General features: G+C 39.7%; 1 protein-coding gene across 3 annotated transcripts in view; it reads left to right on the top strand.

Moving 5' to 3' along the window:
- Positions 1 to 15,169, top strand: part of tcirg1b (T cell immune regulator 1, ATPase H+ transporting V0 subunit a3b) — a 46,441-nt gene that overhangs the window by 18,308 nt on the left and 12,964 nt on the right. For 2 of the 3 annotated variants that reach the window (XM_057349953.1, XM_057349954.1), the window contains 10 exons: positions 258 to 351; positions 2,559 to 2,771; positions 9,058 to 9,208; positions 9,305 to 9,444; positions 10,185 to 10,342; positions 10,435 to 10,525; positions 10,640 to 10,758; positions 10,989 to 11,202; positions 11,854 to 11,967; positions 13,222 to 13,299. In XM_057349953.1, the coding sequence (XP_057205936.1) occupies positions 258 to 351; positions 2,559 to 2,771; positions 9,058 to 9,208; positions 9,305 to 9,444; positions 10,185 to 10,342; positions 10,435 to 10,525; positions 10,640 to 10,758; positions 10,989 to 11,202; positions 11,854 to 11,967; positions 13,222 to 13,299 (1,372 nt within the window). The remainder of the gene's footprint in view (positions 1 to 257; positions 352 to 2,558; positions 2,772 to 9,057; positions 9,209 to 9,304; positions 9,445 to 10,184; positions 10,343 to 10,434; positions 10,526 to 10,639; positions 10,759 to 10,988; positions 11,203 to 11,853; positions 11,968 to 13,221; positions 13,300 to 15,169) is intronic. The other variant, XM_057349955.1, reaches the window with a different exon arrangement.

Below are 15,169 nucleotides of genomic sequence, written 5' to 3'. Positions count from 1 at the left end.
AAATAACAAAATGTGCTCTCCATTTTTTAGACCTCAAATACAGCAAAGAAAACAACAAAATGTTTACTTTTAAGCAATACAACAGAAATATTGTACATGCATTTAGGAAAAGTTAAAAAATGTATATGCTAACCTCGATTTTTATCAGAATTAATGTGTCTTGTCATGCTGTCAGTCTTTCACATTGCTATTGGATGACTTTGTCATCCAAATAAGGAAGGAATGCTAACTTTTCTTTTCCTTAATATCACATGCAGCTTCCACACGCAAACATTCCCTTATCCAGAAAATCAGACAGAGAGAGAGGAAATTCTGAATGGACTGCGAGGAAGAATCGAGGACATCAAATCAGTATGTCACACTTTCAAAATCAAAGGCATCTTTCATTTTATAAACATTTTGTTTCAGTTAATGACTCATTTGTTCTTCAAGGCTGCCAAAAAGCATAGGTTTTGTTTAGCTAATAGATGATAGATTTTTTTTGTTTTATTTAATTTATTTATTTAAAAACATAAAGAGAACAGCTAAAAGAACAGTTATTCACAATCAGAGTTCACTGCTTGCCTCAACATATCAAGTTATGCTTTACTAATTCTACTGTAGGAACTAAAAAGCTATATGTGACCCTGAACCACAAAACCAGTCATAAGTAGCACAGGTATATTTGTAGCAATAGGCAACAATACATTGAATGGGTTAAAATTAGGTCTGCAAAAATGCATCGACGTCATCGATTACGTCGACTAATAAAATAAGTCGACATGGGTGAAATGCGTCTACGCCTTATTTTATTTACGTTTATCTGCTGTAATGGTACTTTCTGTTCCCGGGCATTTGTAATCAGCAGAACAAGAGAAAGTACAGTATAATACATCGGCAAACGGTGATCGCGAGCCTCGGACGCAGTAGCGAATGGATGGAGGGATTCCCTCAGAATGCGATCACAGCATGGACACGCAATTACGTAAGGATGGAGAGGGACACATAGATGTAGACTTTCATAATAAATTACTTTAACACTACGCTTTACATTAATGATTTACATAAACGTTGTTGTACTAGTGTAAGTTAGTGTATGTGAACCATTGCAGATTGTGACCCTGCTTGTGAAAACAAAGTCATTTTTTGTGGTTTACTGTTGTCTACATTAAATCCTACATTAAATTACATTCTACATGGTGTAAAGGACATTCTGTAAAAATACTATCCACGGTGTTAAGCTTTAAAAAGGACTTACTATCGTGTAACCACCGTAAAAGTTTTCATGCACTATATTCTATGGCTTTATTATGTCATTCGATAGCTTTACGCGAGGAATTAACCAATTTAGCATAATTAAGAAACTCTGACCTCCACTGGTCCTGTCATCTGTCAATCTCCATTCAGCAGGTGTGTGTATGGTGACAGTCAGGACATTAATATTTCCAAGATGTTCCAATGTTTTCATTAATCTTCATTATCACAAGATAATAGTCTGTGGTTTTGTTTAAAATGTATTTTGCCAGAGGCGGCACTCGCTGACAACTGTAAATAATGTAGAAGCAAATGCATTAAGCGCATCATTCTGTGTCCAGTATAAAAACCTTTTATATCACTCTGCATGGTGATAGTTTTGTGCAATAAACAGAAATAGATACAGCAGAAGTATTTTTACTTTTAGTTAAGTACATTATGAGACTCCTTTTGCTTGGGGAAAGAGTACCTCGCTATATTGTTAAGCATATATCATGCTCTAGTATTTCATAAACACAATTTTTAAATGTTTAAGGACATTTAAAAGTCTTTTTCTTTCTTTAACTTTTAAAAGTGAAAATACTGGTTTTAATGTGATCAAGGCTTAAAATGTTAAAACAACAACATTTATTTATGAAATGTAGTGGAGTGAAAAGAATGATATGCTTTATAGTGTAAGAAAATACTAGAACTTATTATTTATTGGAAGGTTTGCCCAAAGGAGTAATAAGGTTATCCAAAAAAACATTAGATTATCGAAAAAATTATCGTTAGAATAGTCAACTAATCGAAAATCAACAATAAAAATCATTGTAAGTTGCAGCCCTAGTCAAAATGTTCCATTTTTATTTTATGCCAAAAATCATTTGGATGTTAAGAAAAGATAATGTTCCATGAAGATTTTTTTAAGTTTCCTACCGTATATATATCAAAATTATTATTTTTGCTGCTGCTGCCCGTTCTTTGGGAATTACCCCTCTCAAGTTTGGTATCTTTGTAAAGCTTAGAATTTCTGCTTTCCGGTTCTTCTACTCTCCACAATGAACCAAACGAAACAAACCTGTTTCTTATCAACGGCCTGCTACAGTGCCTCTGATGGACAACTTTAAATGCGATTTTCTCAATATTTAGATTTTTTGCACCCTCAGATTCCAGATTTTCAGATACTTGCATGTCTGCCAAATAATGTCCTATCCTAACAAACATAACATACATAAACTTGCATAAATGGAAAGCTATAAATCTCATCTCTGGTTTTGTGGTTCGAGGTCACATATAGGCTACCCCATCAGGTTTGAAATGTCTCGGTTTTCTCTCGGCTCTAGGTGATGGGACAGACAGAGCAGTACATGCAGCAGTTGCTGGCTCGAGCCCTGGCCCGTCTGCCTGAGTGGCGTGTGCAGGTTCAGAAGTGTAAGGCTGTGCAGATGGTGCTGAATCTCTGTAGCCCGTCCGTCACTGATAAGTGTCTGATTGCAGAAGCCTGGTGTCCTGTCAGCCAGCTGCCCGCCCTGCAGAGTGCCCTGAGAGAGGGGGGAGTAAGTGTCTGCGTTCAGCTCCAGTTGAGCATGTTGCATTGTGGGATACAGTATTCCATACACTAGGGGTTTCTGTCCAAAGAAGCATGTATTTTACATTTACACGGCCGATGTTGGCTTATAAATGAAATATCGCCATCGGCCCGATATGAAAAATTTTGCCGATATGCTTTGCCGATAAAAAGACGTGTTGATTACGTGTAGGCGTTCTAACATGTGAGCATGCGCTCTCAAAAACCTGGCAAAGACACCAGCTGTCACACAGCACATGAGTACTAAAGTTTCTTTTTCATGTAAAGTTTCTGCTTTCAGGTTAAACTGGTGTTCTGACATTTTGTGCTACCATTAAAAGCCCTACGTACTTTTGTTTCACAACTTTTGAATTTACTAAGTATTTTTGTTCAATGACTAATAAATATCACATACTGTTTTGTGTTGATATCCGAACACAGTTTTATAAAATATGATCTAGCAGCACTAATACAATAATTTGCACAAGGAGTACAAATCAGGTCATACATTCATAAAGGCGCTACATACCTTTATTATGATACTGCACGTCAGTCTGGAATTCCGGATGGGCTCACACTGCTAAATCCTCCATGCCAAGCATTCACAAGATAACATCCATGTGCACTTCAAGAGCTATGAATATATTTCCCATAGTGTACAATACATTGGATTTCTTGTGAAAGAACCATCTGTCATCATTGTTTTCTTACAAAGTAAGTTATGCAGACAGTGCAGTGTTCCTCCGGTAAAACTGCGTAAAATCTGATCCGTCAATCTTATGAGTATAATTAGCCCATGCACACATGATTTATATTTCACGAGTATGTGATAAGTTTGTTATTTGACAGCTGTGTTGTTAGGTTGTTAGCTATAGAGGGTATTGTTGTCACTTTCCCACCTAAATATGCCGGGACACGGCCCCTTGAGTGCAGGACACGTTCCCTTGAGTGGTAAAACACGCAGCAAAATGGCTTCTTTCAATAGGAGAAACAAGGAAACCAGAACTAAAATGCAATTATTTGCTGAAATTAAAAGCAGACTCGACAGTGATCCTTATGACTTACAAAGGAACCAGGTGTCCTTGGACACTGATATGTTGCGCGGAATTGCGTTTCCTGATATTGTAAGCGGGCATTTTGCTGAGTGTTTTGCCACTCAATGGAGCCTGTTTTGGCGCGTTCATGTGGGAAAGTGATTTCACATGCATACCCTATATATGCTAATGCTGTAGCACAGTACTGTACTTCCGTCGTGTGTGTCCATCCACATTTGCTCTATAATATAATCAGTCAGCACGGTCTGCAGGTATTTATGAATGTAAGGACAAAAGCTCATTGTTTATGGCAGATTGTTATGTGAAGTGTAAGTGATTTCTTTGATTATTTCTCAATGGTTCTCAGTAAGTCTGCATGGAAAACACTTGCTATGTACTTGTTAAATAGTTGTTTGGGTTTTTTTTCTTTAAAGGTTTTATTTGACATTATTAGTGATGCTTTGAAAAAGCATAACTATTGTTATTCGAACATACATACTTCTTATAATTAGTGATGCTTTGAAAAAGCATAACTATTGTTATTCGAACATACATACTTATTATAATTATGTTGGCTTGACAGAGCCAACATACTGATCTTGTATCTAAGCTTATTATTATTCTTCTGATCCCCAAAATTTCTGACTGCTACTCCTCCTAGAGCTTTCAAGCTACATCCACCAAACTTTCCACAAACCTTCAGTCTGGTCTGACTTGAGTTGCTATATCTTTTCTAACTGATCCGGGTTCTGGTTTTCGAAAACCGGACTCTCAAAACCACCTAATTTCCCATAGACTTAACATTGCAAGAAACTTTGACGGCTCATAACTCAAAGTGAGGATGTCTAGAAACTTGCGAGTTACCACGTTTGAAGAAGCTGACTGGCTCTGTAAGAACTTACCTCACAATGGGGTGTAAGTTGTACCCTTGGGGCGTAAGAGCCCCCCAAAATTCCCCATTGACTTATAATGGGACAGGAAACATGCCCAAATAAGGCGTCATAACTGTCCCATGTTGAATAACTTCGCAGTACAACCACTTGGAGACAAGGGGGTGGGCTCATTTGGCTCAGGCAACCAATCAGTATCCCTGAAACGTCATTAAGCTACGAAGCCACGCCCATAGCAACAAAACATGTTAACTTAGCAACCATTTAACAAGACCTATAACTCTACATCAGAACATAATAGAGACATGGGGGTTGGTTTGTTTCACTTGGGACTTGAAGCATCATCAATTGGTTTCTACTAAGCCACGCCCATAGCAACCAAACAGGTTAGCCTAGCAACCATTTAGCAATACCTATATCTCTGCATCAGAATATCGTAGAGACACAGGAGTTGGTTCGTTTCACTCATAGCTTAGAGCATCATCAATTGGCATATACCAAGCCACGCCCATAGCAACCAAACAGGTTAGCCTAGCAACCGTTTAGCAATACCTATATCTCTGCATCAGAACATCATACAGACATGGGTGTTGGTTTGTTTCACTTGGGACTTGAAGCATCATCAATTGGCTTCTGCTAAGCCACGCCCATAGCAACCAAATAGGTTAGCCTAGCAACCGTTTAGCAATACCTATATCTCTGCATCAGAACATCGTAGAGACATGGGGATTGGTTCGTTTCACTCATAGCTTAGAGTATCATCAACTGACAGATGCTAAGTCACGCCCATAGCAACCAAACAGGTTAGCCTAGCAACCGTTTTGCAATACCTATATCTCTGCATCAGAACATCTTAGAGAAATGGGGTTTGGTTCGTTTCACTTATGGCTTGGAGTATTATCAATTACCAGCTACCAGGCCACGCCCATAGCAACCAAACACATGACCTTAGCAACCGTTTAGCAGGACCAATATCTCTGCTTTAGAACATTGTAGAGACATGGGGGTTGGATCGCTTCACTTGTGGCTCAAAGTATTATCAGTTGCCAGCTGCAAAGCCACGCCCATAGCAACCAAACCCATGACCTTAGCAACCGTTTAGCTAGACCTACAGTATATCTCTGCATCAGAACAATGAGAACAAAGTTTAACGATAATTTTCATTGATAAAACCTTTCAAACTATTTCAAACTCTTCAGGACAGGCTTTGTCAAGCCAACATAAAGTTTGTACTCGAACTTTACTATCTAGTTATTCTTGTTACGCCAAAAGTTTGGCACGCTACTTGTCCCGCAGCTTTTGACGTATACCCATGAATGAATACATCACATCGACGGGCCTATTCGGGAATGGTGTGCTATGACTTTTATAAGCGATCGGGTGGGGGGGGTGCGATAGGGGGGAGAAAAACCACCCGAAAAATCCCATTGACTTAACATTGCGCCCAACTTTGAGGGATCGTAGCTCCGAGCAAGGATATCGTAGAAACATGAAAATAATACACGATTTGAAGGGGTTATCAGGCTCTATAAGAACATCACTCACAATGGGGTGTAAGTTGCACCCCTGGGGTGTGAGAGCCTCCCAAAATTTCTGTATACTTATAATGGCGCCCTTAGACTCCCATTCAAAACCTAGATACCTATATATTCACATGTTATTTTTTCGCTTTGGACCCATGAATGACTACATCAAATCGAGCGGCCAATTGAGGAATGGTGTGTGATGACTTTTGGAAATGATCAGGTGAGAGGGGTGCGGGGAGTGAATAAAAACCCGAAAAATCCCATTGACTTAACATTGCGCCCAACATTGACGGGTCGTAGCTCCGAGTGAGGATATCGTAGAAACATGATGATAATAATACACGATTTGAAGAGGCTATCAGGCTCTGTAAGAACATACATCACAATGGGGTTGCACCCCTGGGGTGTAAGAGCCACCCAAAATTTCCCATCGACAGGAAGCATGCCCATGTAAGGCGTAAAACTGTCCCGTGTTGAATATCTTCGCAATACAACCACTTAGAGACAAGGAGGTGGGCTCATTTGACTCAGGCTACCAATCAGTGTCACATGATCATTATGAAGCCACGCCCATAGCAACCATTTACAGCCACCTAGCAACCGTTCCCATAGACTCCCATTATAAAAGGTTCAGGTGGATATCTTTGGAACACAGTGTCATAGAAACAAAGGGGTGGGCTCATTTTACTCAGGCAACCAATCAGTGGCCCAGGGAGTTCATTAAGCTACGAAGCCACGCCCATAGCAACAAAACATGTCAGCCTAGCAACCATTTAGCAATACCTATATCTCTGCATCACAACATCGTAGAGACACAGGTGTTGGTTTGTTACACTCATAGCTTAGAGCATCATCTATTGGCAGATGCTAAGCCACGCCCATAGCAACCAAACAGGTTAGCCTAGCAACCATTTAGCAAAACCTATATCTCTGCATAGGAACATCGTAGAGACATGCGGGTTGGATCATTTCACTCATAGGTTAGAGTATTATCAATTGCAGATGCTAAGCCACGCCCATAGCAACCAAACAGGTTAGCCTAGCAACCATTTAGCAGCACCTATATCTCTGCATCAGAACATCATAGAGACACGGGGTTTAGTTTGTTTCACTCATAGGTTGGAGTATTATCAAGTGCAGATGCCAAGCCACGCCCATAGCAACCAAACACATTAGCCTAGCAACCGTTTAGTAAGACCTATAACTCTGTATCAGAACATCTTAGACTCATGGGGGTTGGTTAGATTCATTAGTACTTAAAGTGTCATTACCCTAGTGCCGAGTTCCGCGGTTTGCCACGAAAGCATCACTCACAGTTTCTTTAGAAAATGTACTATCTAGTTATTCTTGTTCCGCCAAAAGTTTGGCACGCTACTTGTCCCGCAGCTTTTGACGTAGACCCATGAATGAATACATCACATCGACGGGCCTATTCGGGAATGGTGTGCTATGACTTTTATAAGCGATCGGGTGGGGGGGGGTGCAATAGGGGGGCGAAAAACCACCCGAAAAATCCCATTGATTTAACATTGCGCCCAACTTTGAGGGATCGTAGCTCCGAGCGAGGATATCGTAGAAACATGAAAAAATACACGATTTGAAGGGGTTATCAGGCTCTGTAAGAATATCACTCACAATGGGGTGTAAGTTGTACCCCTGGGGTGTAAGAGCCTCCCAAAATTTTCCAATCACAGGAAGCATGCCCATATAAGGCGTAAAACGTCCCGTGTTGAACATCTTAGAAGTACAACCTCTTAGAGACAAGGGGGTGGGCTCATTTTACTCAGGCTACCAATCAGTGTGACATGATCATTATGAAGTTATTAAGCCACGCCCATAGCAACCATTTACAGCAACCTAGCAACCGATCCCATAGACTCCCATTATAAAAGGTTCAGGTGGATATCTTTGCAACACAGTGTCATAGAGACAAGGGGGTGGGCTCGTTTTACTCAGCCAACCAATCAGTGTCCCAGGATCATCATGAAGCTTCGAAGCCACGCCCATAGCAACAAAACATGTCAGCCTAGCAACCGTTTAGCAAAACCTATATCTCCGCATAGGAACTTCGTTGAGACACGGGGGATGGTTCGATTCACTCATAGGTTAGAGTATTATCAATTGCAGATGCCAAGCCACACCCATAGCAACCAAACAGGTTAGTCTAGCAACCATTTAGCAACGCCTATATTTCTGCATCAGAACATCATAGAGACACGGGGATTGGTTAGATTCATTCATGGCTTAATGTGTTATCACTCTAGTGCCCAGTTCTGCGGTTTGCCACAAAGCATCACTCACATTTTCTTCAGAAAATGTACCTATCTAGTTACTGTGCTATTTTATTGCAGTCTAACAGTAAAACTCCCTTTACAAACCTCATGTTATTATGTATATTTTACAAAAGTTATGCAGATATTTACATGGGGTAAAATATGACACGTAAATAAATAAATTATTGCTTTTTTATTACTGCCTAACAATTTTAGGTAATAAGTGGTTTTGGAGCAACCTAGTGGCCTTTTTTGGTAATCCCATGAGAGAAAAAAAACTTAGAGATACCTTTTGTACTATCATCCTCAAAAAAGACTTATAGGCTTACAGTATATCGATATCGGCTAAAATGACATGAAAAATATCGGCATATTGGATTTTGGCAAAATTTTTATATCGTGCATGACAAATTTTACATAACCTCTCCTTTGTCTGTCTTTATCTCTCTCTCTCTCTCTCTCTCTCTCTCTCTCTCTCTCTCTCTCTCTCTCTCTCTCTCTCTCTCTCTCTCTCTCTCTCCACCGCTATATGTCTTTATCTCTCTCTCTCAGAGAAAGAGTGGCAGCAGTGTGGACTCATTTTATAACCGCTTGCAGGCCACCACCTCTCCCCCCACCCTCTTCCCCACCAACGCTTTTACTGCAGGTTTCCAGAATATAGTTGATGCGTATGGAGTGGCCAGCTACAGAGAGGTCAACCCAGGTAACACATGCAACACCAACAGCTGTTAGGAGTTTAATCTGAAACCTGTATACCTTTTCATGCATTTTCTATCTTCTCTTTGCTCTATAAATGTAGCCGTGTACACCATCATCACTTTTCCCTTCCTGTTTGCTGTGATGTTTGGAGATGTTGGTCACGGCCTGCTAATGACATTAGCTGCACTCTGGATGGTTCTAGAGGAAAAAGATCTAAAACTAAGGAACAATACCAATGAGGTATAAACAGGGACAATTGCATGTTTTTCTTTTTAAATGAAAAGTAAGTAGTAGCAGTTCTATAACTATAAGTCAAAGAAAGTCTAGTAAAACAGCTAATCATCTATCGTTAAAGGACAAGTCAGTGAAATTTAGTGGCATCTAGCGGTGAGGTTGCGAATTGCAACCAATGGCTCACTCCACCCCTCCCTCCTCCCTTTCGAAGCACTACGGAGCTGACAGAGGACTAAGATGTTGTCAGGTTTTTGCTTCTTTGCAGAAGGAGATAACATTTACGTGTTCTGTAGAGCAGTTTGTCCGTTTAGGGCTACTGTAGAAACATGGTGGCGCAACATGGCGAATTCTATGTATGGGGGCCCACGGTGTATGTAGATAGAAATAGCTCGTTCTGAGATAATAAAAACATAACGGTTCATTATGTAAGGTCTTTATACACCTCTGAAGACATAGTTATGTATATTATATTGCATTTCTACCAATAGATCCCCTTTAATCTTACACAATGGTCCTTTTGAATTGCGATGTTTTATTGTGACTTTAGCAAGTGATTTAAGAGATATCTGTCTTCCCCAATTAATCAGATTGGACTTGGTATTGTATGACTTTTCTTAAGGGTAATTGTTATTGCTAAGGGTTTGGAATTTGAATAGACTTTGGAATATAACTTATGTCACACAACACCCTAGCAACAGCATAGCAACACTGTATTCAAATTAATTTGTTATTTTCTGTCTCTTCAGATCTGGCATATGATGTTCGGAGGTCGATATCTCATTTTGTTAATGGGCTTGTTTTCTATCTACACTGGAGCCATTTACAATGAGTGTTTCAGTAGAGGCCTGGCCACCTTCTCTTCGGGGTGGCATGTCCTGCCCAATGCAGAGTTCTACAACTGGACGTACATCACACACAAAATAATCTCCTCCACTTATATAGACAAATATATTGCATATAAAGAACAAATTAATAATGTCTTTCTCTCTCCGTCAGTGAGGACACTTTTAAAAGTAATCAGTATCTTTCACTGGATCCAAATATCACTGGAGTTTTCACTGGTCCATATCCATTTGGAATCGATCCTGTAAGTCAACCAATTTTTATTTTTAATCATAGCAATTTTTATTCTAATTAAATAACAGTTCTGGTTTCAAATGATTTTAATGTGTAATACTAACCAGAATTCCTCATCTCTCAGATTTGGGGTTTGGCCAGTAACCACCTGACATTCCTCAACAGTTATAAAATGAAGATGTCTGTCATTATTGGGGTCATTCACATGACCTTTGGTGTGTGCTTGTCCTTATTTAACTACATGTAAGTATGTCTGTCAGTTCTTCATGATATCTTTTTGATTGTATACATTTTAAACATATACACTAGGTCCTAAATTAACAATTTGCTACACCTACCAATGGTGGGTCAAATGAGAATATTATAATATATATTTTAATACCATAATAAAATGGTATTATTTCTTCATGTGTCTTTGCTTGTTTTTGTAATTTTGTGTCCTAACTTGTATCTCTTTTTTTCTTCCTATTTAGCCACTTTCGGGATATCAGCAGTGTGTTTCTGGTGCTAATCCCAGAGCTGTGCTTCATGCTCTGTCTGTTTGGATATCTGGTCTTCATGGTCATCTATAAATGGGTGGTGTACGGACCTATGACCTCCGACTCTGCCCCCAGCATCCTCATTCACTTCATAGACATGTTCCTTTTCACGGAGAACGAAGACAACAAACCGCTCTATGAGGGCCAGGTGTGTGTTGTTCTTGTGCTGATTTACAACATCTGCTTATGCGGTACAGATAGTTTAGTACAAGCTAGAATTCTATTGTAAGTGTATGTTGGTATGCACAGTTTGTATTTGTACAAATTAAGGGAAACTGAGGGATCAAGCAGTCAAAGAAGCAACAAAATGGGGGACAAAAAATAAGGTAACCAACAATTGCCCCGGTTTCAAGGTTTATGACTAGTCCCAGACTAAAATGAAAGTTTGAGCTGTCTTAACTGAAAATAAATTGCCCTGACATATCGTCATTGCCATTGTTTTGTCTCGAGATGCACACCAGTAATTGTTTTTATCCAAGGCATTTTAATTAAAGGGACTTAAATATCCTAAATTACTAAGGCATAGTCCTGGCTTAAGCTAAAGCTTGTCTGTGAAACTGGGCCAATGTGTTATAGACAAAGAGCTTAAATTGTGTTGAACCCTTGAAAAAGTTCAAAAGATTGACTGCCATCATGTCATAATTTATTATAAGATATGATTTGTGTTATGGAAGCAAATGGGAGACATGGGCATAAAAGTACCATATCTACCATTTTCTTCATCTTGACTTCGACAGTTCTCATGCAATACAGATTATGATTAATAGGTTGAAATTAATGACCAAGTTTGTCTCTGCAGATGACAGTGCAGAAGGTTCTGGTGATTGTGGCTGTTCTGTCTGTTCCTGTGCTGCTCTTAGGGAAACCAATCCAAGAATATGTTGCATACAGGAAGAAGAAAACTCAGCTGACAGTAAGCCATTCTTCTCAATATAATTTAACATTACTATGAATGGGCAGGGAATGAAACACTTAATATGGTCACTCTAGTAAAGGAAGTCCCGCCTTCCAGTAAAAGGAGCCAATCGATAAAGATTCTCTGGGACGGGGCTCCACACAGAGGCTCGTGAGGCGCTTGCCAACCTGTGCACATGCGCAGTAGCTGAAGCAACCTTGATAAAAGCAATTATTAAAGGGATACTTCAGCCAAGAAACAAAATTACCGCATGTTTACACCCTCAAGGCATCCTAACCGAATTTGACTTTCTTCTTGAAGAATAATGCAGTTATAATACCACGTATCTTTTTTCTTCCAAGCGGTAGAATGGGCGTGAATGGGGGGCATTATTTTGAAGCATCCATCGATCAAAGAACTGCTCGACACGGCTTCGTGGTCTTAACAAAGGTCTTCTGAGGTGAATCGATGCGTTTGTTTAAGGCAATTTTCTGTCAAATGACGGTGACGAAAGCTCCCGCACAGAGGAGACATATCCTATTGTAACAAAACGAAAAATGCTGCGTTCATCAGCGGGACACGCCTGCGTCATTTGCCGGAAAAACAAGCCTCTGGTTCACGCACAGCCGAGGGATTATGGAAGTTAGACATTATCGTTAATAGCGGTGTCAATATGGATATTTCTCTTAAACAAACACATCGATTTGCTTCAGAAGGCCTTTGTTAAGACCACGAAGCCGTGTCGAGCAGCTCTTTGATCGATGGATGCACTTTTTGGAGCTTCAAAAAATTGTCCCCCATTGACGCCCATTCTACTGTTTGGAAGAAAAAGGATATGTGGTATTATAACGCCGACTGCATTATTCTTCAAGAAGAAAGTCATATTCGCTTAGGATGCCTTGAGGGTGAGTAAAACATGGGGAAATTTTGTTTCTTGGCTCAAGTAAGTTTAATTTCGTAAATTCCTAAACGCAAATTAAGTTTAGGAAGCAAGAGTTAGGGTACAGTTGATTGTGAGGTTTAATTATTGGTCGAAGATATGCTATTTAATTGTGATTTTTGCCAGCAATTTCAGAAATATCTGTCTTCTACCATTCAAGTAGATACGACCATGGTCTTGCTATGACTGAAATAGGTGTGCGGAAGCTTTGCCTGAGAGGCCTGAGTGGCATGATTTCCATAAACAGACTTTGATATAATGTCCTGTGTGGTTAGGCCCCACATATAAATTACTGTCTATCTTGGTAAATGTATATATTTGTTTGTCTGCAGGGAGACAGGCGTCCTCTTCTACCAGAAAATGGCTCTATAAACGCTCACCAGGGAGACATGGAGACAGGAGAAGAGGAGGTGAGTAATTTGAATAGACATGTACCGACATTCAACAATACAATATATCGCACAGAAGATGCATGGTATTATCATGCACGTTTCAAACTATTGTAAGTAATTCAAAGTACCTTATTAGAATTGTTTAGATTTTTGAAAGGAATATTAGCTTTTTCCATCAAATGGCATAGGTGCTGTGTATAAGGGCTTGACAATAAACAGGGTTCCTACGCAATTTTGAAAAGTATGAATTGAAATTTGATTTGAGTAATTTCCAGGTCTGGAATAGTATGCAAAAAGGAAAACATTGTATGCAATTTTTTTGGTTTTCCAGACTATTGTGCCTATTTGTATTTACCTTAAGTGAGTCTTTGTACTTTTGCTAATTGAATGAGTGCCCTGTTACAAGACTCGGGACAACAGAATGTTGAGTACATATAGTTAACTTGAGACAACAGGTGCTATAAATCCACAGGCAACTGGTATGTACAGTGAGGGAAATAAATATTTGATCCCCTGCTGATTTTGTAAGTTTGCCTGCTTACAAAGAAATTAAGGGTCTATAATTTTTATGGTGGGTTTATTGAGACAGAATATTAAAAAAATCAGGGGAAAAAATGTTATATAAAGGTTATACATTTATTTGCATTTCAGTCAGTGAAATAAGTATTTGATCCCCTACCAACTAGCAAGAATTCTGGCTCCACAGATTGGTTATGTGCCTATATGGACCACAGATTAGTCCTGTCACTTTAAGAAAGTACTCCTAAATCAGCTTGTTATGTATATAAAAGATGCCTGCCAACAGAATCTGTATCTTCCATTTCAACCTCTCCACCACCATGTTCCAGACCAAATAGGTTTTAAAGGATGTCAGGGACAAGATTGTAGACCTGCATAAACCTTGAATAGGCTACAGACAGAAGCTTGGTGAGAAGGAGACAACTGTTGGTGTGATTATTTGGAAATAGAAGAAATACAAAATAACTATCAATTGCCCTTGGTCTGGAGCTCCCTGCAAGATTTCCACAATGGGGTAAAGATGAACATGAGAAAGGTTAAAGATCAGCCCAGAACTACACGGAAGAAGCTTGTTAATGATTTCAAGACAGTTGGGACCACAGTTAGCAAGCAAACCATTGGTAACACGCTGTGCCACAATAGATTGAAATCCTGAAGCACCCGCAAGGTCCTCCTGCCCAAGAAGGCCCATCTGGCTCGTCTGAAGTTTGACAGTGAACATCAAAAGGATTCAAAAAAGGCTTTGGCGAAAGTCCTGGCACTACTGTGAGACCAAAATTGACTCCTGTTTTTGGAGGGAGAGAAATGCTGACGATGACCCCAAGAACACCATCTCTACAGAGAAGCACAGTGTTGGAAACATTATGCTTTAGGGCTTTTTCTCTGCTACGCGTATACAGGATGACTTCACCGCATTGATGGGCTGAGGGATAGGCCCATGTACCGTAAAATCTTGGACAAGAACCTCCTCCCCTTAACTAGATCACTGAAGATGGGTCGTGCATGTGCGTTTAACATGACAAAGACCCCAAACATATTGTCAAGACAACCAAAGAGTGGCTTAAGGAGAAGTACATTAAATGTCCTAGCCAGTCTCTAGACTCTAGTCCTATAGAAAATCTGTGAAGGAGGCTAAAACTCCAATTTGCTGAGCGACAGCCAAGAAACCTTAAAGATTGACAGAGGAGTGGACTAAAATGTATCCTGACAAATGTGCAAACCTGGTGACCAACTATCAGAAATGTCTTAACTCTGTGCTTGCCAACAAGGGTTTCTCCACAAAGTACAAAGATGTGTTTTGCTCGGGGATCAAATACTTATTTCACTGACTTAAATGCAAATCAATTTATAACCTTTATATAACATTTTT

The sequence above is a fragment of the Triplophysa rosa genome, linkage group LG13 (genome assembly GCF_024868665.1).
Source record: "Triplophysa rosa linkage group LG13, Trosa_1v2, whole genome shotgun sequence".
In the NCBI taxonomy this organism is placed as follows: Eukaryota; Metazoa; Chordata; class Actinopteri; order Cypriniformes; family Nemacheilidae; genus Triplophysa; species Triplophysa rosa.
Note: the sequence above shows the minus strand (reverse complement) of the source record. Positions and strands in the feature narration are given on the sequence as shown.